The sequence below is a fragment of the Monodelphis domestica genome, chromosome 2 (assembly GCF_027887165.1).
Source record: "Monodelphis domestica isolate mMonDom1 chromosome 2, mMonDom1.pri, whole genome shotgun sequence".
Lineage (NCBI taxonomy): Eukaryota > Metazoa > Chordata > Mammalia > Didelphimorphia > Didelphidae > Monodelphis > Monodelphis domestica.
The window spans coordinates 496,599,478-496,623,211 of record NC_077228.1 but is presented as its reverse complement, the minus strand read 5'-3'; the positions used below and the strand labels follow the sequence as shown (position 1 = coordinate 496,623,211).

Sequence of the window (23,734 nt, the reverse complement as noted above, 5' to 3'; positions counted from 1 at the left end):
ATTGCAACAGGTAAGAAAGAGCAAGGAGGGGAACTCCTTTGAAGGAGGATCCAATATTCACTTGATAAAGTCTCTAGATTCAGGAAAACAACCAGAAAATAGTTCAAATTGCAGAGAGTAAGAATCAGCATGGCCCAACAGTCAGCAGGACCCCGGTCAGAGGGGCTCTGACCATCTGTCCCATGGCCACTCCAAGTTAAGTGTTTTGTTTAGAAATGTGTAGGCCCCTTATCCCCTATCTCAAATTCTTCAGCCTGGATAAAGCCTTTGATGCATTCAGAGGAGAGGATACAAAGAAGATTCTCCTGGAGTCATAGTCATCACTATCCTGTGCTTTATCAGACTTTCTCTTCTTTTGGGGGGAACCTTCACAATTTCCTGCCCCTTTTTGCCCCCCAAGGCCAATGAGGTGGCCAAAGTCCAACTTCTTGTGCTGAAATTGTCATGAAGTCTTTTCTTTTAAAAAAAGAAAAGGGGGGGGGGGTGAGGGGGAGTGTGAGGAACTTTCAAAAACCCAAGCCAAGGAGGTGTATGAACACCCATACTTCCCAAAAATATCTTTACAAAAGTTACAGAGAACCTCCCCTCCAGAAGCCAAGGAGAGCTGGGGTCACTGGCCAGACTGCAGAAAAGAAACAGTCCAGTTGCTAAAAAATAGGTGGGAAAGGAGGAAGAGAACCTCATTGTCCATCAGCCCCACTTCCAGCTTTGAAGAGGAACAGTCCTAAAAGTCAACTTTGGAAGCTGAGCTGGGAAGTGCAGAATTGGTGCCCCCAACTGGGGGTCTGGGGTGCTCGTCACACAATGATACTGACCCAACTGCCTAAGGCACTAATTGATGCCCATCCTGGGGGCGAGGGAAAAGGTCCCTCTTCAGGAGTCTGAAGAGAAAGTTTCCCAGACTCGACTATTCTCCTTTTCAATAGCCAGGAAAGGGGGAGCTCAGCATATGGAGCTGATATCTTGGGACCGTAATGATGGAAGAATCTGATTCCAAGTGCCAGGTTGTTGTTTTTTTTCTCACTGGAGAAGAAAAAAAAAGAGATTCAAATTGTGGGGAAAGAGAAGAGAATAGAAGAGACTTGGAACTGAAGGCTCATTAAAGTTCACTTCAGCCTAGGTGGCTCTCAACCACCCAATTTGGGCCATGTCACCAAGCCACAAAGGGGAAAAGGCTCAGGGCAAGAATAGTCCAACCACCCCACCCCCACCCCCCACCCCCCACCCCTGGCTCCCAAAGCTCAGTCACTCACACAGCTGAACTCTGACTCAACGATGACATCAATTCTTTCTGAGGGAGGTGAACTGTGGGAGGAAAAGTATTAGGGGAAAAAAGTCAAGATGGGGCAAGGGGTCATCCCTGCTTGGGTCTCATCACCATCCTATCCCTAAAGGTCATTTCAATGCCATAACCTGTGAACATCAGTTAGAAGAGCCTGATACTTTGAACTCTAACTGGTTAACTAAAAGTGTTTCCTAGCTCTCTACTCTGTTCCCCTACATCCTAAATAGTAACATGAATTGCCTCAGCAGTCTCACTCTGGACCCCTCATAGTCCTAATGATTTTTTGGCAGGGGCAGGCAGGTTTTACTCTGAAGGTTATCGAATGAGGAAAGGGCTGGAGAATAAAGTATAGGTAAACAATACAACAAAGGGGACTCCAACATACGCCAAGGCCCAGGGTAGGAGCATGCCCCCACCCCCTCACCATCAAGGCAGAGGTTTCCCACCCTTCTTGGGATCTCCGAGCTTGAGCTCACAGGGAGATGAACTTGCAAACCCATGAACCTCATGGAGAACCAAGGACCTCTGAGGGTCACAAGGGGCCAGGCCTCCCCAGAAGAATATGGAGAACTGAAGAAAGATGTGGAGAGACCTGTGGAGGAGAGGGCCAAGGAACAAACCTGTTAGCTGGTGTGTTGAATTTCTCACTGCCTGGAGAGGTAGAAAGGGTGGTAGCAGCAGAGTCACTATTGGTTTCATCCACAGGTGGAGTTTGGGGAAGTAGATCAGGACGGCGAGAGTAGACTCCTAGAAGGAGAAATATGGAATATGAACCACTGAGGAAGAAGAGGAAAAGTCTATAGGAACTCAAGTGTCCCACTGGGTCAGGAAAGGGAGTCAAGGATGTGGCCATGGCTCAGCATCTCTAGGATCTCAGCATCTCTAGGCATCCCAACCGGAAAGATGCAGGGAAAGAGAGGGGAAGGAGGTTTCTAATCATGTAGGGACCCCAGTCCTGGCACTAACCTGGTTCCACTTCCACTTGCGTTGTCATTTCTGCCTTATTCTCTCCAGAGACAGTGACTGTCAGTTGGGAGGGTGAGAGGGAGTTTCCACCTGGGCCCACTCTACGAAGGGATGAACTGAGCCGACTCTTTTTGGAAGGAGAAAGCTTCACTTCAAAAGGGAGAGAGACCCGCTTAGGACTTAATACAGAGACCAGGACCCAGATGAAAAAAACAAAAAAAAACAAAGTGCCTTATGTCCCTTTCCTTAACTTCCTATCTCTTGATGCATAAAAGGAATAATTCACCATTATCTAGGGCCCCTCCCTTATCAACTTCAGTAAGGAAGAAAACCTAATATGGAATAATCTATTCTTGACCTCTATTCTTCCATCTGCCCCCGACTGTCCCCCACTAACCCCCCCAATTGTCCTTATTTGGAGACTTAGAAAATGACTAGTCCTCTTGGGTGCTGAGAGGGGAAAAAGAAGAACATTTGAGATATATAGGTTACAATGAGTTTATGTCACAGTAATTCCTTTGGGCATGGCCTAGCACACAAGACAAGGAAATTCTCTTTGCATGCCTCATAGGAAATCTGTGTTAACGAAGTTCCTCATCTAGTTGGTTGTCTGGCCCTGCAGTGGTTGGCACATTTGCCATATGCTGAAGCTACACAGTGTGTGATCCCCCAATCTCCCAAATACCTCTTACCCCAGCAGCACTTTGTGTAGGGGACAGTAATGGGGCTGGCCACTTACAGGGAATTTTCTTGAATACTGTTTGGCACATGAATTGATGAAACCGCTCAGCATAGAAACTCGGCCTGTGCACCGAAACTGTGTCCTGTGGAGAAGGGGATTTGAGAGCTTTAAACTGCTGTGTGCCCCTGCATCAAGGATCCAAACAGGGCAGAGGAGGAAACAGGAAGAGAGACTGGTCTGACAATTCTTTTTTTTTTTAAACCCTTACCTTCCGTCTTGGAGTCAATACTGTGTATTGGCTCCAAGGCAGAAGAGTGGTAAGGGCTAGGCAATGGGGGTCAAGTGACTTGCCCAGGGTCACACAGCTAGGAAGTGACTGCTCAATCCACTGAGCTACCCAGCTGCCCCCTGACAATTTTAATAGGAGATGGAGCTTCTCTTCCAAGCAGGCTAGCTGGACCTGTCTATGAAACAGTTGGACAGAGTTGCTCAGAGCACTGGGAGATCAGGAGACCTGCCCAGGGTCCAGAGGCAGGCCCACCGCATCATAAATTCAGCACTAAGAAATCTTAAGTCAGTGACTCCAAGCTCCTCTTTTGACGGACAAGGAAATTGAAGCTCAGAGAAGTTAATGTTTCAGAGCTGGGGCTTGAACCCAGGGCTTCTCAACCTCAAAAGTCTGCTCTACCCATTACACCATGGAAAAAATTGAGGAGGTACAGAGCAGAGGGGTGAGGAGATAGATAAATACAATCCACTTACCCCATCATGGACCAGAGCTTTCCATGAATGTTCCAGCTTCTTCATGAACCTGTGAAAGTTATCAGTGCACAAACATCATAAGAGTCATAAGCTCATTAAAAAATTCATTATTATTTTCGGGTGGTGGTGGTAGTATGTGACAAGGATGACAGGGGTAAAGGGTGGATAGAAGATCAAGGGCTTAAAAAGTTATCCAAATTGCTAAATATCCTGAGAGTTCATTCAGGACAAACATTGCAAATGGACAAGGAGATGGGGCCAGAATGAAATGGAAGAAGATAGTGGGCAGGGGAGAGACTTTTAGCAATCACAAAGATCTTCTAAAGAACACCCCACATCCCCCACAAATAAAGGTCTAGGCATTATATGGCTGTAATTAATGGAAAAAAACTAGTCTTTAAAGAACTCAAAATCAGAGGACTATGGATCTCTCTCTCTCTCTCTCTCTCTCTCTCTCTCTCTCTCTCTCTCACACACACACACACACACACACACACACACACACACACAAAGCTGTAACACAAAACAAATAAGGAACTACAATGGGAATGTCAGTAAGGAATGTCATCAAATAAATGTATGATCAAAAAAGGAGATAGGCTGGTCACCTGGCTAGAGCAAGGGACCCCCAATGGACTGTCTGTGTGGTCCACTGCTATGTCAAGAGAAAGTAATGAAGGCGCCAAAAGTGTTGGGTCAAACCCCTGTGGCAAACATAGGGAAGGACATGGATAAGTGTCAGCCAGGATGGCCAGGCATGGATGAGTTGTAATCTACACTGCTGAAGGGAACATCCACATGGATGAGATCAGATATCTATTTGAGGATGCAAAAAAAAGTAAGATCTATGTGAGGAATGAGGCTTTGTCTAGAAGAGGACAACTAGTTCCCTCATGAAAAAGTTATCCAGACCAAAGAAATAATGTAAATTGGATTTTGGTTTATTGTGGTTATAAGGGGATATATCAAGTTAGGGGATACTTTCTTCATGAATAAATTCGCAAATGCTGAATTTTTTAAAAAATGTTTTATATATGTTTAACATTCAAATGCAAGGGTGCTTGGAGAGAGAAGGGAAAGAGGAACTCTAGCCAGCACCAGATGCTCCTCACCTCTCTTCATTGGGGCTATAAGCTCTTGGCCCAATTATAGTAACTCCCTTGTTTTTCCCTACTGGGAAAGTGAGAAAGGAAGAAAAGAAACTTCCAGCTACAGCCTGAAGTGGAGTGTGACTCACGCCACATAAAGCAATAGCTAGACAGATGGTCTTAGGGCTGAGTTAGCTTTCTACCAGAAGGTACGTGTGAACTGGGGGAGGAAATTAAGCTTCTCATCTGAAATCTTGCATAACAAGCAGATGTCCTGAAACCTATGAGTCTTAATCAGGAGATACTCTAGAGGCAAGGCTGGTTTATCTGACTGGAGGGGGGAAATGTTTAACCCTAAACACTCATCCCCTTTCAGCTCCCAAATCTAGGATTCATTTTTGTGCCCAAGAGATTCTCACCTATAAGACTGTAGAATGTCAATGATGCCGATATAGAGCAGCAGGCGATCTCCTTTATTGTTTCGGGCAGGAATGCCACCCATCCTAGGGCAAAGGCAGAGAGGGAGAAGAATGAGGAAACCACAGAGCTTTAAGAGCATAGTGCTTCTCATCTGTAAGTCAAATGCAGAAAGCACCAACTATACTTAATTACCAAGAATTAGAAAAATCATTAATTCCTCTCCCTTGAAAAATATTTTGTAGGCATGTTCCTTCCAACCTTTCCCTACCTCCTTTTCAGGAAACTTTTCCTAATAAACTCTCATCAGACAATGTCCAATCTTTTATTCTGGGTGCCCTTATCCAATACATATTACAGACTATATTCAATCATTACCTTTAATCATTTTCTTGGGAGTCATGTTATAGGACTACCTCACAGTATCCCAATAATGAAATTTTCTTGGATGGGGTCCAAGATAGTTCTATCCTAAACTGAATTCCTATCTATAGGGGTCTGCCTTAAACAGAATTTCAGTCTCCTGGTAACTTTCCACTATGCAAGGTAGCACTGCCTCAACCCTCCCTCCCACAAGAAGTATATGGCTGATGAGTCTCTCCGATTCCCAGGATCCATAATATACTCACTGGTCCTCTGTTTCCATGGTGCCTCCTCGCCGGGCCTCACCCTGGATGGACTCCACAGCTGTGGAATAGAGAGCCTTCTGTGTGGCTGGCTTCCGTGTATCATTCCCTGGGCCCACATCAGTGGATAGCCGTTCTCGTTGTGCATGTTCCATATTGTGGATTGCCACCAGCAGACTATAGTCCATGATCTTGAAGCTCTGTAGCACCTGGGTGCAAGGAAGATACTTTAACTTGAGGCTTTGGGAGTGACAAGAAATCCAAGTTTGAAAAAAGGAAATTAAAATCCCAGCATGAGGGTGAGGATTGTTAGGATGAACAAACGAATGAATGGACACTCTCACGCACATACGCACACCTCTTTTAGAATTATCCTATTAGCAAATGGTTCTCAGAAAAAGAATTGCAAACTATAACAAATTATAAAAGAATCAAAAAGTCAAAACAGTGTTTTCATCTAATGATTAGCAAACTGACAAAGGTGATAGTATATTGCAGGGATTATGGAAAGACAGGCATACAACCAATATAATGTTGATGGAGCTATAAATTAGTGTAACCATTTCAGAAAGTAATTTAGGACAATGCTAAGAAAGGCAGTAATAGTTCATACACTTTGATTCAGAGATTTCACTGCTAAGCATATATTCCAAGGTTAAAGATGGAAATAAAGGATCTATATAATAAATATATTCACTCCATCACTTTTTGTAGTAGCAAAGAACTGGAAATAATGGTAAATAGCTAAATAAATTGTGGTATATTATTATAATGAAATATTATTGTGCTGTGAGAAACCACAATTATAAAGAATTAAGAGAAGCATTGGAAGATTTAAAAGAACTGATATAAAGTCAGGTAAGCAAAACCAGGAACAACACATAATGACAACACTATAAATGGGAAGAACAACAAAAATAAAGCTAAATGCTGGGTGATTATGATGTCCAAGCTTGGCCCTAAAGGGGATAAAGAAATGAACTTCCCCTCCTTTGTTGAAGGAAGGCATGGAGCACTGCCCATTATACTCAGATTTGGTTGATGTGTTTATTAAGTTTTCCAAAAGAGCCTTTTTTCCTATCTTTCTTAAATCATGGTTACAAAAGCTAGTTTAGCAGATAGGAGAGGAATAAAGAATAAATTTAAAAATGAAGGTAATGTAAAAACTCAAGATACTAATAGGGAATTAAAGAGTTTCCCTCTCTTTTTCCTTCCCCATACAGATGAAGATCTCATGACTCTAACCAAGGTCTGCATGGGGAAGGGGACCCTTCCCCTTTTGCCGTCCTTAGTCTATTTCAGGTTCAAAAATTCCATTAAGATTTGCCTTGCTGCCATCCCTAAAGAAGAGCAGTTCAGCTTTCTCCCTAAGTCCTCCATTCCCTCGCTTCATTCTTCTACCCCCCCCCCCCCAAGTTTTCCTTGTCAGCTTTCATCCTTCTCCCTCTTGGTACTTAATAAAGTAATACTAGATTGCATAAAAGCACTGGTATAACCTATATCAGGCTATTTATACCACCTGAAGGGGTCGGGGAGGGGAGAAAATCTGAATCCTAAATTGTCAGGGGCCAGCTGGGTGGCTTAGTGGATTCAGGGCAATGTCTAGAGATGGGAGGTCCTAGGTTTAAATCTGGCCTCAGATACTTCCTAGCTATGAGACGCTGGGCAAGTCACTTGACCCCCCTTGCCTAGCCCTTACCACTCTTCTGCATTGGAACCGATATATGGTATTGATTCTAAGACAGAAGGTAAGGGTTTAAAAAAAAAGAAAGAAAACAATTGTCAAAAATTATTTCGATGTATTAATGAAAAGAAGTAATTTTTTTTTAAAAGCCATATTGGATTCTTGTGATAAGCCATGGTAGTGAGAGAAGCAGGGGCTAAGCAAGGTCACAAGGAGGTAACTCCAGATTTCACAAGGACAGGTTCCTTGTGATTCTTGGTGACAGTGAAAAGTCTACTGATTTTTGGAGGGGGCTGGTATTAAAGGAATATAATCCTACCTCACTCATCACAAGGTCAACACTGAAGCATGATCTTGATGCTGTTTGCAGGAAAGAAAGGGAACTCACCAAGCAATCTCGCTGCAGTGTCTTGCACAGGGCATTATACATGTCAGAATCCAAAAAGAGGCCATCTGGAATATCTTGCAGGAAGTCCAGATCTTTGTAGGTGGGGAACACTTTCTCTCGCTCTTTCTGTGAGGCGCGCCGTTTGTAGGTTGAGCCCTTGAGGTCATACTTAGCATGCATTTTGACTGAGCGTGGAAGCAGGTTGTTCATCACCACAATTCGAATGTTTTTACCACCTGCCTGTACACAGTATAGCCCATAGAATTTGGGCAACAGAGTTCGTGGATTCTGATTCAGGTTCTGAGGGGGCAGAGACAAAAGAGATAGAGGGAAACTATGTTAAAGGGGAAGATAATGTTCTAAGATAACAGATACCTTTATCTTTATTTCTCCCTCTTTCTTGTCTTAAGACTTCTGGTATTTATTTACCAAGGCAGATCTTTGAGGTCTATCAGTCTGAGATTTTCAAATTATTCCTATTTCTAGTTGCTTGAATCCTCCAAAGCATTCATTTCAATTCTGCATGTAAATCACGACCAAGAAGAGCTGTAGATAGAGTAACTCATCCAATAATAATAACTTAGGGTCAAAGATGCAGAATGAGTGAGGAAATATTTTTCTCGAATTGCTGAGATCATGCTGTGACAAAGAAAATTTTCAGAGGGACTAGGAGGTTTTCCTAACCCATCCTCAAGCCTGGGAGTATGCAAGAAGTGGGGAAAGGCACTGGGAGTCAAGTTTAAAAAAGTGAACATGAGCCCGTGGCTTTACCGTGGGCTTTTCAAAGACCTTAGACCCAAGAGCATCTCCTCACAGGGTAGGCAGAGAAAGCTAAAACCAAGGTGAGGCAGTAGCAAAGGGGACCAAAAGTGTCCAAAGTTTTGGGAAGGAAACATCAAAGCTGCTTTCCCATGCTTGTGCAAAGTGACAAGGAAGAAGGCAGAAGGGGCTTGGTAAAGCCAGCTTTCTCACCATGTAGTATCCTGGCAGCAGCTTCTGTAAAAATTCAGCCTCTTTGTGCTGGACAGTCTTCATAATGAATTCATCATCACTGGACACGTAGAAGATAGATCCACTGGCTCCAGAGTTGCAGAGCTCAATCAGTGGCTCACTACACAGGGAATACTGGGATTCAGAAAGACAGGGAAAAAGAGTTTTAGAAACACCAGGACCTGGCAACCCTGGACTAAGGAAGAACTAGACACAAAAGTATCCCAAAAGATTACCAGATAATCATCGGGCCGTATCCCAAATAACTCTCGGAAGTATCGGAAAGCAACAGGGGCATAAGTCTTGAAACGGAAGTCGTTGTAATGATGGGCAGGGGTCAGGTTGCTCCCTTCACTGTACAGGATAAGTAGAAATGGTCAAGACTGGCAAAAATTCGTCAGAAGGCCCGAGGAATTCCCTCAGGTTTCCTCTCCCCCAACCCCCAGTCTAGTCACTATCACCCTCCCAAAGGGATAATCAAGGTTTTAACTCATTCACTTGGTGAATCAAAGGCTGAGTGTGGGGATTAAGGCATGGGCTGAGAGAGTGCTCATATTACTCCCATACTCAACCCATTAGAAAAAAAGGCAGTAGCTGCCTTGGTTTTCAACTCATTAAGCAGAGAAAACTAAGTCTCTGCAGCAAGCAAGGACAAGAGGATCTGCAACAAGTCAGACCCACAATACCTTGATTAAGCCTGGGAGACTTTCTGCCAAATGTCTTGCTGAGTAGGGAGGACCATTTTACCCTCTAAAATAAAGTGCTTAAAACCAAAGTGTGACTGTGTTGGCCTTGCTGAAGAGGGTTGACCACATCAGGCCCTCCTCTCACATTTAAAGTGCAATCAGTGCCAGGAACTTGCTAGGGATTATGAGGACAACAGCCTCTAGTCTGACTGAACACCAAATGCCTAGGTCAAGGGTCAAAATTGAGAGGACTTCTAAGGGCCAGTGTGGACTGGACCTAACTAGATAACATAGCATACTATTTTCTCACTGGGCCTTTCAATTTCCCAACAACAGTGACTAAGTGCTAAAGTATTGAACTTATCACTAGAGGTACATAAGAGTACCCCCACCCTCAAGGAGTTTACTTTCTACCTGAAGCATATAAGAGGTGCACAATTAAGTAAATGCAAAGTAATAAGGAATTGCTTGTATGTTTTGGAGGGGAGTGAGGAGGTGGGGTCAGGAAATACTTTATCCAATCCCCTTGAAGGACCCCTAAGTCTCCTCTTGTGGATCAGCCGAAAGAGGCCAGATCTAACTGTCAAGTGGTCTCACCTTGGGAAGAAGATACTCTCCACCACATAAAAGTCTTGCATGAGGACATCTCGTTCTGGTTTGGTGCTGAGGCTGCCAACAGTATGGGTAATACCTAGCTGAATGGCACCTTTCAGGGCTGATGAAGTTGTCTGGGGAAAAAGAGAATTGATTTAGGTTGTTAAATCTGACAGACTATGAAAGCTCTGATTCAGGGTACCAGAAGAAAGAAGCAAGGGGATTCTCAGTAGCGTGGAAACAAACACAGGCTTCCGACATACTCCTGGGCTTCCTGCGACGTCAAAGTCTGATAGTGCCTACAAGAAGCAGGGCACTCTGCCATACAAAGTAGTGAGAGTTGTGTCTTTAGACACAGTGCTCCCTATGTCTTCTCTAATTGAGCTCAATATATTACCAGATGCATTTTTCTTAAAGGCTCTGCCTTTTTCTCACTCTTAGACTTCCACCTTAGAGACCCTCTTAAACTGAGAACCCTAGTGATGAATGGATAGTCTCCAGCAGACACTTCCTTGGAAGAATCAATAGGTACATCCCCTTTCCCCAATAAGCACTTTATACCCTTGACAGTAATTAAAGTAAAATGTAGTAATCATAGTAGTATGCAACAGGGCCTGATTAAGACTGTCAAAAATCTAGAAGTCCCATTAGAACCTCTTAGATGGGGATAAAAGGAACATAAAAAACACAGGTCAATTCATAAAGAAAAAGGAAGGGTTATTTTTTAATAAACTCAATTTTCCTAACACAAGAAAATAAATAAATAAATCCAGGAAGCAAAGGCCCTCTCCCACCTGATTAAGGATCCCAATTTCATAGGAAAGACTTTGTACTATTACAAGACTCTGTACTATTACAGAGTCTATTATAAGGGGAAGGTATTTAACGAACTATGGAACAATTTGTTTTTTTGTATCTTGTTTAAGAGAAAAAGAAGCAAATGCAGTGGTCTACCTCACTTTAAACAATGCCTACTCAAACAAACAAACAAACAAACAAACAAACCAAACATTTCTTACTGTCATAGCCATAGGAGTTTCTAATACTTAAAAATGAAGGGGTTGACTAGATCAAGGGTCTTTAATCTGAAGTCTATGAACTTGTTTTTTATTTTTAATATATGTCAGTAACTATGTCAATATAATTGGTTTCCTTTATAATTCTATATATTTTATTTTAAGCATTTAAAAATGTTATCTGAGGGATCCATAGGTTTCATTAGACTACCAAAGGAGTCCATGTCACAAAAAAAAGTTTAATTCCGGAACTGGATGATTTTACATATTCCTTTCAGCTCTAAAGTTCTATGATAATATACTTTAGGGCAAATATAGTTTACTCAGGGCTGAAAGAGATACTAAAAACTATCCAATATAAAAAGGCCAGGAATAAAATGAAGCAACCATTTCTCTTCTCCCTTTATACTACTTAATTTAGTGATGTCATCAACTTTCATGGCTTCAATTATCCCTAGTTTCCTTCAAATCCCAGCTAAAATCCCACCTTCTAGTCTTTCCCAAACCCACTTCATGCTGGTACCTTCTCTATGTTGATTATCTCAAAGTTATCCCATATGTGTTTTTTTTTTTTTTTGGGGGGGGGGTAACATAGCTGTATATGTGGTAGTGGTGTCTCCAATTATGTGACTGTGAGTTCTTTGGGAGCAGAGATTGGCTTTTGTCTTTCTTTGAATCCCAGCACTTAGCCCAGTGCCTGGTACATGGCAGGCACTAAATAAATGTTGATTTGACTTGATCTCTGGGTAGATGATTTTCCCATTTACTTTGCTGCCTTTACCTCTTTCCCAACTTCTAGACTCACATCTCTGTCTACTGGACATTTCAAATTCAACATCCCATAGACATTTAAAACTCAACAAGAACAAAACTGAACTCATATTCTCCATCCCACCCCTGGCTCTCCTCTCTTTGTAACAATCCTATAACTGTAGAGGGCATCACTATCCTTGTAGTCATTCAGGCTTGCGACCCAGATGTCATCTTCAATTCCTTACTCTCACTTCTTATATCCATTCTATTGTCAAAATCTTATTGATTCTACTTTTACAACATCTCTTGTATATGGCCTCTTTTCTCCTCTGACACTGTCATCACCCTAGTGCAGGCCTATCTCACCTCAAAACTGTTGGTCAGTACAATGGATTCAAGCCTCTCCTGGGACTTGGAAGGATTCTTTATCTCTAGTCCATCTTCCACTAAACTGTCAAATTAATCTTCCTAAAGAATGGGTACAAGCATGCTGTTCCACTATTGAATAAACTTCAATGACTTCCTATTACTTTTAGGATCAAAGATTAATTCCTGTTTGACTTTTAAAGCTCTTCACAACCTGACTCCTTCCTACCTTTCCAGTATTTTTTTAAACCCTTGCCTTCCATCTTAAAATGAATACTATATATTGGTTCCAAAACAAAAGAACACTGTCTAAGCAATGGAGGTTAAGTGACTTGTTCAGGGACACACAGGAAGTGTCTGAGGTCAAACTTGAACCCAGGACCTCCCATTAACAGGTCTGGCTTTTTATCCACTGAGCCACCTAGCTGCTCCCCCAGCATCCAGCACTCTTACACCTTACTCCTATAAATATACTCTGCAATCCAGTGACACTGGCCTTCTTGCTATTCCTCTCACAAAATACTCCATCACCTGATGCAGGCAATTCTCCTTGGCTATCCCCCATACCTGGAATTTTCTCCCTCTTCCTGTCTTATCTCCTGGCTTCTCCGGATCCTTCAAATCCCAGCTAAAATCTCTACCTTTTAGAAGAAGCCTTTCCCAATCCCACTTATTGCTGGTACCTTCTCTGTGTTATCTCCAATTTATCCTGTATTTGTCTTTCTTTCAATACTTTGTTGTTTATATATTGTCTTCCACATTAGATTGTAGGTTCCTTGAGAGCAGGGACTGGTTTTTGCCCTTCTTTATATGCCCAACATTTAGCCCAATGCTTGACAAACAATAGGCACTAAATAGATGTTTGCTGATTTGACTTAATTTTGTTTCAAGAATTAGATATGTGAAAATCTTATTGTAAAAGCCAAAGAGACAAATGTATGTCACTATATCAAAGTGATGATTTAGGATAATGCCACTAAGACAAGGAAGTCAGAAAAGCCAAGACAGCTAAAAATTTGCAGCTGGCAGCTCCTAAATTCTAATCTCCTACATTGTTAAAGAAGCTCTGAAGTAGGAATATTAGCATTCATAGTTTGCTTATGGTTTGCAAAACTCTTTAGGTATAGTATCTCATTTGAGCTTGATCACATCTCTGTGAAGTCGGTACTATTATTAGGAAGCTAGATATGGAACTCCCAAGGAGGGCTACAGAGTAAGAACATATCTTAGAGCTTGGCCAAGAGTTGAGAAAACCTTAAGTGGCTGTTCTTCTCTTCTCTCCCCCAACTGTACCCAGAATCCACTTATCTCTCTCTTCTTGGCAGGATAACTTCCTTTCTAGCCCACTTGATATCTCAAGGGAGGTATTCAGACTCCTCCCACTAGTTCAGAGAACTTTTTCATTTCAAAGACAACACTTGGAAGTAATGGGTTTGACAGGATAGACTAGAAAGCTGGCCAGCTGGCTGCCTGGGGCTTGCCATACAAGGACCTGGCCTCTTCTCCAAGTTTTATGTATATTAGGAATCATGGGAAAGGAATTAAAGAGACTATTTCCCTTGAGGTAAAGTGAGAGCAGCCTTGAAGGACCAGTTGCATGAGTATCCCTAACAAAGAGACCCAGTTTATTTAGTACAATAAGCTGATATTTGTTGCCAAGTCTGTTGCAAGAAATGGACTGAAATGTAAATCCTCTATTATGAACATCCTTATTTAAACATTGAGAGATGAATCAGTCTATCTTTTGTAAGGTAGATGGCAGAACAGTAGCTATGTGTGATGCTATTGTGCAAAGGCACGAGATGTGGGAAATCAGAAACAGAGGCAGGAGAAATGGAGCTCTAAGAGGAAAGTTCTAAGAGAAAAGACATGAATCCAGATATATACCTTTTTATATGTTGTCTCCCCAAAGGAATCAACACTTCTATGTCCTATTTTCTTGGCTACCACAGAGGCACTAGATACCTATAAAGAGAAAGAAGACAAAGTAAATATTCATCTTAGGCAATTAACAAATTAGATACAATCAATCACAGATGCTCTGCTTTCTAGGTCAAAGGCATTTAATCTTTAATTAAACATCACTGTTTATTTTCTATACTGTAACTAACTTAAGAAAGGTCAAAAGTCAATTGAAGAGTAAAGCTGTATTCCAGAAATGATGTCAAATCCTTGGTTGACCTTTAAAAGGATGAATAAGTATTAGAAACCATTTTGGACTTGGAAATGAGTGAGAACTTGATTCAAATATCATCTCTAATATCTATGTGACATGTCCCTTAATCCTCCAGAGATACAAGTTTCTTCATCTGTAAAATGGGGGTGATATCTCTAGTATTTACTTCACTTGGCTTTTAAGAAAATACAATGTGGCAATGTTTATAAAGCACTTTAGAAACCTTAAGTGCTATGTAAATGTCACCTGCTATTATTAAAATTATTTTTAAAAAGAAGGTTCATACTCGACATCTAAAATGCCAAACACCAAACCAAACTCTACTAAGTCAGATAAAAAGGTCACACCAACTAGACAGTTTGGCCATTGGATTATCGGAGCAGATTCAGAGCCTGCTTAGGTCTGAGATGGACCATCCTGATCATAGTACAAGAAATTTTTGGGAATTTACTCTCAACTTTAATCTTTTCTCAAAACAAGTAGGGAAAAGGGAATAGTGATTTAGGAAAAGATCCAATAAGGTTAATCTTAGAAGCCAAAAAATCATCAGAGAGCAATCTAAATAAGGCCTCCTACTCTCCACTATGTGACATTCACATTCTCTGCTTCCTTTCAAAACCCTTGGTTGATAATAAAGCCCTTAAAGATAATCATAGTGGGTCATATTTGCATGATATAAGATTAAAGCACTTTTTACCCAACAATCCTATAAGTTAATTGTATGAGTACTGTAATCACCATTTAATAGATGATAAAAATGAGGCTTGGAAGCTAATGATTTACTCGGGGTCATACAGCTAATAAAGCGTCTTGAGCCAGAATTTAGACTTTCTGTGTCCCAATACCAGTACTGTTTCCATTACATCCTTAGTTCACTGCAGATGGATCTTGGAAAATGAGCCACAGAAAGGATTTCTTCAAAGGCTCTCAAGGCTTAGTAGTAAAAACTCAAGACATAGGTCTTGGCTGCTTTCTACTTATGTGTTCTGAAGCTATCTCAGATCCCAGAAGTAGGCAAGAGAAGTTAGAAAAAAAAAAGGTAGGGAATTTGGTCTAGGAAGGAAGTTTTAAAAAGGAATATCTTGTATGTGGCAAAAAAAAAAAGGAAGAAGAAAAGAAAAAGTATTCTAAGGTAATAAGATAAAATTAAAGCAGGAATAGTTTCAGTTAGGTACCATGAATTTCTTTTCTACCTACCAGAAGAAGTGAAGGCCAGCTCACCCCACCCCAAATCTAGAGATACCCTGTACAAATACCTTTCACCCTCTTAAAAAATTCTTATCTTCTGAAACTCACCTCAGAGGAAGGGGTCAAAGATTTTTTGAAGGTCGACTGTACTGTAAAAACAAAAAAAAAACAAAACAAAAAAGCATAAGTATATGCAAGGCTACAAAGGCATACACACACACTTTGGTGCTTAAACACACTAAAAATCAGTTTGATTTCTTAAATATTTATCTTCCAGTCTATGTCTGCTTTATACTGAACTCAAGATTCTCTATGAAAAAATAATTATGTAATTAGTGTCTAGACACAAAGTCAGTGGCTGAAGACATCAAGGTTGGAAAGGAGAGACAGGAAATACCCCAATACTCCTAGAAAATCCAGAAATGGACTTTTTCAGAGTTTATTCTCATTGTTCAAAGTGGATTACTCATGGTACATGAGACTGCCATTTTGCACACCAACCTTCTAATGAAATCACTAGTACTTCAGAGATTATCTTCCTGAGAGTCCAGGAACTTTTGTCCAGTACAAACATGAACAAACTGTTGAATCCTTCTGAGGAGAGTTTTAGGTTAGTAGAGATTTAGGGTGAAAGCACATAAATAAGGACTCACAGGAGAAAAAGGGTTCAATCAGATGCACTGGTTCTCAAAATTTTTGGTCTTAGGAACCTGTTACACTCTTAAAAATGACTATCTCTCAAAGAGCTTTTGTTTTATGTGCATTATATCTACTGATATTAGAAACTAAACCATCTAAGTACTATTATGAAAATAATTTTGACTTCATAAACCTCTTAAAAGAGATTCCCCAGATCTCACTTTGGGAAACCACTGATCAGAGGAACGTAAGGTTTACAGGAATTGATTAAGGGTTTCTATATCTTGTTCTGGTTCACTGTGTTGTTAATGTCAATAAGCTAAGACATAAATAGTTTAGGTTTAAAACTTACTCATTCCAGAAATACTGAGTGCCTGCTATGGACAAATCAATCAAGTTAAATTTATGACTTTTTATACATTTGATGTAGGAAAAATGTGAAGTAAATATCTTTAGAAAATGGATGCAGGCCCTATACCCATGGAACAGATAAGTTTGCCACCCTCACCTCTACCTACATGCCAGCCAGGAAAAGGATGAAGCCAAAGCAAAGCCAAGCTGACAGTTTCTGCATTTTTGGAGAAGTTATAATTTTAAGTGACATTTATCTTCAGAATTTGCTCAATCATTTCTTTGGCCTAGTTCAGAACAATCTTCAGGGGGAAAAGTTTAAACATCTTTAAAAAGAAGTAAATGCTAAGTCAAAATATGATGGCAATTCTGAAATGAAAGTGAAGACCTAGGAGATAGAAGAGATAGGGAGATTTGGGATACTTATATAAGGGAAAAAAATTTATATCTAATTGTGTAAACCAGACAATTTAGATTTGAGGACCAGACAAGATTGAGGGAAGAGGTTCTTACTCAATACTGGCCACAGGCTAACTGTTTACAGTCCCACAAGACAGAGCAATAGAATGTCACTCCCCATAGACAGGCCAGAAGCCAACAAAGTGGAACAGATGGTTCTCATTCCTATCTTCCCAAAAAAGCAGAGTTGAATGTTGGAGCCAGTTCTTATGCTTAACAGTTCTATGTTGGTAAGAAGACATGCTACATAAAATGAAAAATGGTAATATGAAAAACCTAATACTCTGTTCACTCCCAAATCTAAAGAGGTCTATAATCTCTCCCTCATCATGCATAAGCTTACAAATCCTACATCCTTTCTATAGTAGACCAATTTTCACAAAAGGATAACTTAACTTGGGTTAACACCAAAGTTAGTTTGAGACTTGGGGCCTAGATTAGGGATTCTAAGGAATACAGAAAGGCAGCATTCCTACATTTTAAATGTAAGTCTGCTACTGATTTTCCTACTTTTGTGGCTCAGCCTTTGAAAAGAGAAAATTCTCTCTTGAATGGGAAGAGTATGATACTAAGCATGATCTAATGTGGGAAGGATAGATCAAAGAGCAAGATCTTAAGTTCATCTTACATCTAAATACTCACAAATCTCTAACAATAATAGGCTCAGCTCTCAAATTCACACTCAATCCTCCAGGTTGAAATTATTCTGCTTTGGCTAAGAGACAGATGCTCAACTAAGACATATAAAGGAAAGGAGAGCTGAATTCAAAAAATGCTGGTCAGTCCTAATTACGAATCCAGAGGATTCATGATAAAATATGAAAAGTGAATGGTGAATCTTGGTAAGTGATAGACTCAAGGTATAGACTGAAACATCCAATTTTTAGACATGGCCAATGCAAAATTTTGTTTCATTTGATCATGTCACAAGTTTTTTTTTCCTTGCTTTTTTCTACCTTTCTTTCTTTTTTTAACTGGGGGGAGGAGGAGAAATAAGAGGGAATAAAGGTGGATTTTCATTCATTGAAAAAATTCTTTAATTTTTAAAAGATCAGTCAATTGCTCTTGATTAGAAAATGCAAATTAAAACAATCCTCAAACCTATCAGATTGGCTAAGGAAAAGAATAAATGTTGGAGGGGATATTGTAAATTTGGGGCATTGATGCATTGCTGGTAGAATTGTGAACTGATTTGACCAGTATACCCAAAGAGCTTTAAAATTGTGCATATCCTTTGACCCAACAATACCACTACTAGGTCTGTATCTTTTTTTAAAAGGGAGAAAGGACCTGTTAGTACAAAAATATTTATAGCAGCTCTTTTTGTGGTGGCAAAGAAATGGAGACTTAGGGCTGTTCATCAACTGGGAATGGCTGAACAAATTGTGTAAATAATTATAATGGAATACTACTGTGCTATAAATAATAATGTGAAGGATGATTTAAGAGAGACTTGGCTCCCAATATCTTTTTTTTTTTAAACCCTTACCTCCCATGTTAGAATCAATATTGTGTATTGGTTCCAAGACAGAAGAGTGGTAAGGGCTAGGCAATGGGGGTTAAGTGACTTGTTCAGGGTCACACAGCTAGGAAGTGTCTGAGGCCAGATTTGAACCTAGGACCTCCCATCTCTAGGTCTGGCTCTCCCACTGAACTACCCAGCTGCCCCCTCTTAAGAGAGACTTGGAAAGGCCTACATGAACTGATTCGAAGTGAAGTGAGCAGAACCAGAACACTGTAAATATTATATTAATAGCCAATATCATGTGATGAACATTTATGAATGACTTAGTTATCCCCAGTAATCAATGAATTCATAATGAAAAATGCCATCTGCCTCCAGAGAAAGAACTGATGGAGTCTGAATGCAGAAAAAGACAGACTATATTTCACTTTATTTCTTCAATTCTTTTGGTTGTTCAAGTTCTCTTTCACGAAAGATGTTTTATACTTTTAAACATGTAAAACCTATATCAAATTGCTTTCTGTCTTGAGGAAGGGTCCGGAAGGGAGTGTGAGAAATTTGCCCTAAAATGAAGGTTAAAATTTTTCTATGTGATTGGGTTAAAAATAAAATATTTAGTAAATTAAAAAATCAGTCAGTCAGTTGCACAACTTAGCTCTGAATTCCTTGGTCTTTCTTTTGCAGACTTTCCCACTGGATGAAGGTTCTTCTTTAGGTGCCCATTTGCCACTTAAAGAATATTCCAGTTTAAAGGAAAGATGCAAGAAAAGTGAAAAAGTTTTTATAATACTATAGGAGGGAAGAGAAGAGAGGGAAAGAAGGGGAGAGGAGGGGGAGTAGAGAGAGAGAAGGGAGGACCTTATGGCAGCTCAGGCCAACTTTGTTCCATATACTATTTAAAGCAAGTTCTGGTTCTTACCCTTTCACAGTATTCATATACCATGTACTAACCAGATCTAGAGCTATAATCTTGGACAATGCCTAAGACCCTGGTGGGAGGACTCTATCCAATGCTGCCTTTCTCTCTCCTTTTTTGAGCTGGGATACTGCAGCTGCAGAACTGGGGTTCATCCCAGGAAGTTTGCAGCTGTAAGGGGAAGAGAGGGAGCTACCAGGTGCTAAATAATGGCCTTCAGACCAAACAGCATTTAGAGGATGAACTCTTCTCTTTGCCGGAAGTGGTGTCCCTAGGAAATTAATTGTTCAGAGTGCCAAGCTATCAGGGAAGGATAGGGAAAAAAAAAAGAAAAAACCCATAGGATTTTGCTAATGCTGCTAACAAAGACTCAATGCTACAACACAGCTTAGTGCAGAGCCTGATGGACATCAGAGTGCCAACACTAGGCACCATCTGCTATGGTCTGCCCAATTGGCCCTAGGGTTCTGCCAACTTGATATGGTCTATCTAGGAAACCCCAAAGTCTGAGCATCCACTATCACTGCACCTGTCCCTTTACAATTGAGCCTTCTTTCCTCTGTCTAAGCATTTTATAATGGTGGGAAATGACCTCAAAAGAGAAACTGTTAAAAATGCCAACTCAGCATGGCAATGCCAGCTTGACACTTCCAGCTGGACAGTATTTGGTCTGAAACACTATGCCATTTGACTCAGGAGAGGAGGTATTTAATTTTTTTTGCATAAGACAAAATTTCTTTCAGTAGGAAATTGATTTCCTGACCCCCTTTCTCAAATACTTTCTGATAAGGATATAATCACCCTAAGAAAATATGGGATGGAGGAAACACATGAACTGACTTTCCCCAAACAGGAAATAGCCCTCCTTGGCATTTGTGAAATTATTTGTTTCTCCTAAAATGAAAATTATCATCATTAAGGTCAGATTAGCATTAATCCAATAACTGAGGGGTAGGATATTTAGAAGAATTCAGCATGGGTCAGCTAGGTGGCTCAGTGGGTTGGGAGCCAGGCCTAGAGATGGGAGGTCCTCAGTTCAAATATGAACTCAGATACTTCCTAGCTGTGGGGTCCTGAGCAAGTCACTTAACCTCAGTTGCCTAGCCCTTACAACTATTTTACTTTGGAACCAATACTAAGTATTGATTCTAAGATAGAAGGTAAAAGCTACTTTAAAAAATAAAATAAAATAAATTAGTACATATTCTAACTGATAAATGAGGTAGGTATCAGCAAAGCAAACATCCTAGTGTCTTTTTTGACCAGGAAGGTTGCAGAATCTGTCCAAGTAAAGTCCGATCTTACTCTTTACCACCACATCCTAGGCCACTCTCAACGCTGAAATACTGTTTGCTCTTCTTCACCCACCACCACTGTGGCTTCTCTACAACCTCCCACTTTTTGATGCTGAATCACCCTCTCCTAAGCAGACCTTCTTTGAAATGTTTTCAAAGACAAGTTTCTTCACACTGATATGTGGGAACAGGGTGAGAGGGAAGCTCATCAAGTTTCCAAGGAGACTTTTAGGGAGTTATCAACTTAAGAAAAAGAAGACATGACTGGAATTCTTGCTGGGAAATTAATCCTATAGAACATATGGTCCATAGGATGTGAAAGAGATCATACTGTATATCATGAGAAGGAAACAAAAGTGTAGGCATAATTTCAGCATCAGATGGATAATTTTTAGGTCACAGAATCTTGTCACAAGTGTTGAGGTATGATTCAGGGAATAGGTTTGTTGATCTTGGAGAAAACTAACTATGATGGTGCCTTAAAGCCCTTAGGTCATGGGCATCAACAACACCTCATCTAAAAGTGCTTTTACCAGGGATCAGGCATAGAAGAAAAAAAAAGCAAAAAGAAAGAAAAAGAAAGAAGTTTGGGACTTTTCACAATCAGCCCATTTAGCAACAGAAGGCAGGAAGCAGGAGTCAGTAAGGAACCCTATCCTCTGAGAGACTCAATCTCAGCCATGAGATACCAAGGCAGAGGCTGGGTCAGACTCACTATCATCCCTGGATGCCTTCAGGGCACACCTAAGGCCACTACCAACATTTTCCACTTCTACTCCACCAGGGCTTCTGTAACATTGACAGAAGTAGTGATTAAGGGACAGGACAACGATAGGTCTTTCATGGAGGAAGGACCCTATAAGGTAGTGGCATACTAGACTTGGCTACAAAGACTTCTCTAAGCTCTTGAAATTGCACAAGAGTTAGCGCTGATAAAGGCAAGGTCCATACTGACTACCTAACCTATGATGACACCCACCAGAAATCATGACTGTATTATTCTTCACAGTATCTGCCGGGATAGAGATGCAAAAGATAGCAGCTAGTATACTCAAGGTCACCACTGCCCAAGGCATATCTAGAGCTTCTACTGTTCCCTCCTCCCGCATTACATGTAAAAACAGTTTCCAACATTTCAAAAAGAATTTTGAGTCTCAAACACCCCCCCAATCTGATATAGATTTTATACGTGCAACCATGCAAAATATTTTTCCATATTAATTCTTTTGTGGAAGGAAACTCGACAACAACAAAATACTAGGATAGTGGTATAAGGACCCTGCACAGGGGCTTACCCAAAGATTAAGGGGAAATGACAGAGATGGGGCTAAAATGTCAGGATGAAAATAGGGTATGTAGAATGATCTCAATAACAGTACCTCACTGGGTTGGGAGTTTACAATACAATAGGAATCTTTTTTACAGATGAGGAACAAGATGGGTAGGTTTGAGAGCTTGCCTGGTCATTCACACTACCATAAGTGACAGATCTTTAACCAAGGTCTTTCGGCTTAGTTTTAGTACTGGTTCTAGTGTCAGAGCTGCTTTGCCAACCTAGAATATTCTTGTAAAAGTAAAGCAAAAAAAAAAAGTTATTTATTTCCACAATTCTGTGGTAAAGTCCAGTATGAATAAAGCCCAGTGTACTCTCTCCATGGACTCCTGTATCTTGTATCCATCTCAATTTTTTACATGTTGTCTTCTCCATTAGAATGTAAGCTCATTGAGGGCAGACTGTAGGGGTTTTTTTTGCCTTTCTTTGTATCTTTAGGGTTTGGTACAGGGTCTGATGCCTAACAGATGCTTGTTGAACTGAATGAACCCTCCTACCAGTATCTCATTTTGACCAGTACTGCTTGTTTATATACTTTCTTATCTCTCTCTCCCCAGCACAGACACTAATATGTAAGTTCTTCAAAAGTAAAGAGTTACTCCTCTCTTTATTATCCACCCCACTCTCCTCAGCTTAGCATAACACCCTGCTTACAAAAAGTACATGCTACAAAAAGTAAATGCTTACTTTTTGTTGAAGGAAGGAAATAAAGGAAAAAGACAAACCACATTTTTTTAAAGGAAAGGAAGATAGGTGGGAGAAAAATAAAAGAAAGGTTAAAAATGGAGAAAGATGAAAGAAAGATATGTATGTACAGGGAGGTAGAATGTCACTAACCATCACCTATGGGATATTCAGTTTAACAGGTTGCTCTTGCCTGTCTCTCCAGAATATATTCAGCATGCCTTTAGGGATCCTACTTTATTAATAGGCCCTAGTCTGAAGTACATTTCAGAAGACTAGATATAGTGACTTTATTTGACACAAAGATGAAGCTAAGACAAGTTGGCTGCTTTACAGAAAACACATGGTGGCTACAAATAGCCTGTTTTGGCCAAAGGAACGGATGATAGCATCAGTTCCAAGCCTTCAAACTACATGAACAGTCTGTAACCCTCTTGGGTCCACAATCATTGGTCATATCTAAATCAGCTAATGACAGTTGGTTTTTGAAAATGCACAAAGTTGAAAATTCAGTTCTATGAGCTCTAAAGGAAGCTGCTTTCCCATTCCTAAATTAAATCAACAAAGAGCTTTAAAATCAAAGCAACATAAAACTGGAAGAGACTTTTAAGTGATTATTCTATTGCAATCCCATTATTTTGCATAGAAGGAAATTGAAGCCCAAATAAATTTGCTGCCTTACCCAAGATCTTCCAACTACTCAGTAGCAAAACAGGCCCCAGATCTATTTTAATCCTCCCAGTTTAGTATTCTTCATTGCTTCACATTCCCAACTTTCTACCACTTCTGTAGGGCAAGGCAAGGTGTGAAGTAGGAGGGGGAAGGGACTCTAATCAGGCTACTCCAACAGAAGGCTGGTGTTGAAAAAAGAAACACTGTAATGAATACACTGATGGCACATTTCTTGATCCCTTCAAGGTACTTG

At 40.5% G+C, this 23,734-nt stretch overlaps 1 protein-coding gene across 1 annotated transcript in view; it reads right to left on the bottom strand.

Moving 5' to 3' along the window:
- Nucleotides 1-978: 978 nt before the first annotated feature.
- PIP5K1A (phosphatidylinositol-4-phosphate 5-kinase type 1 alpha) overlaps nucleotides 979-23,734 on the bottom strand; it is a 32,423-nt gene continuing 9,667 nt past the window's right edge. Inside the window, 13 exon segments of the mRNA NM_001136559.1 lie at nucleotides 979-1,504; nucleotides 1,906-2,032; nucleotides 2,252-2,401; nucleotides 2,991-3,075; nucleotides 3,696-3,744; nucleotides 5,203-5,286; nucleotides 5,830-6,035; nucleotides 7,899-8,198; nucleotides 8,871-9,023; nucleotides 9,125-9,242; nucleotides 10,172-10,297; nucleotides 14,201-14,268; nucleotides 15,776-15,816. Of these exon segments, the coding sequence (NP_001130031.1) occupies nucleotides 1,498-1,504; nucleotides 1,906-2,032; nucleotides 2,252-2,401; nucleotides 2,991-3,075; nucleotides 3,696-3,744; nucleotides 5,203-5,286; nucleotides 5,830-6,035; nucleotides 7,899-8,198; nucleotides 8,871-9,023; nucleotides 9,125-9,242; nucleotides 10,172-10,297; nucleotides 14,201-14,268; nucleotides 15,776-15,816 (1,514 nt within the window). The 3' untranslated portion in view covers nucleotides 979-1,497.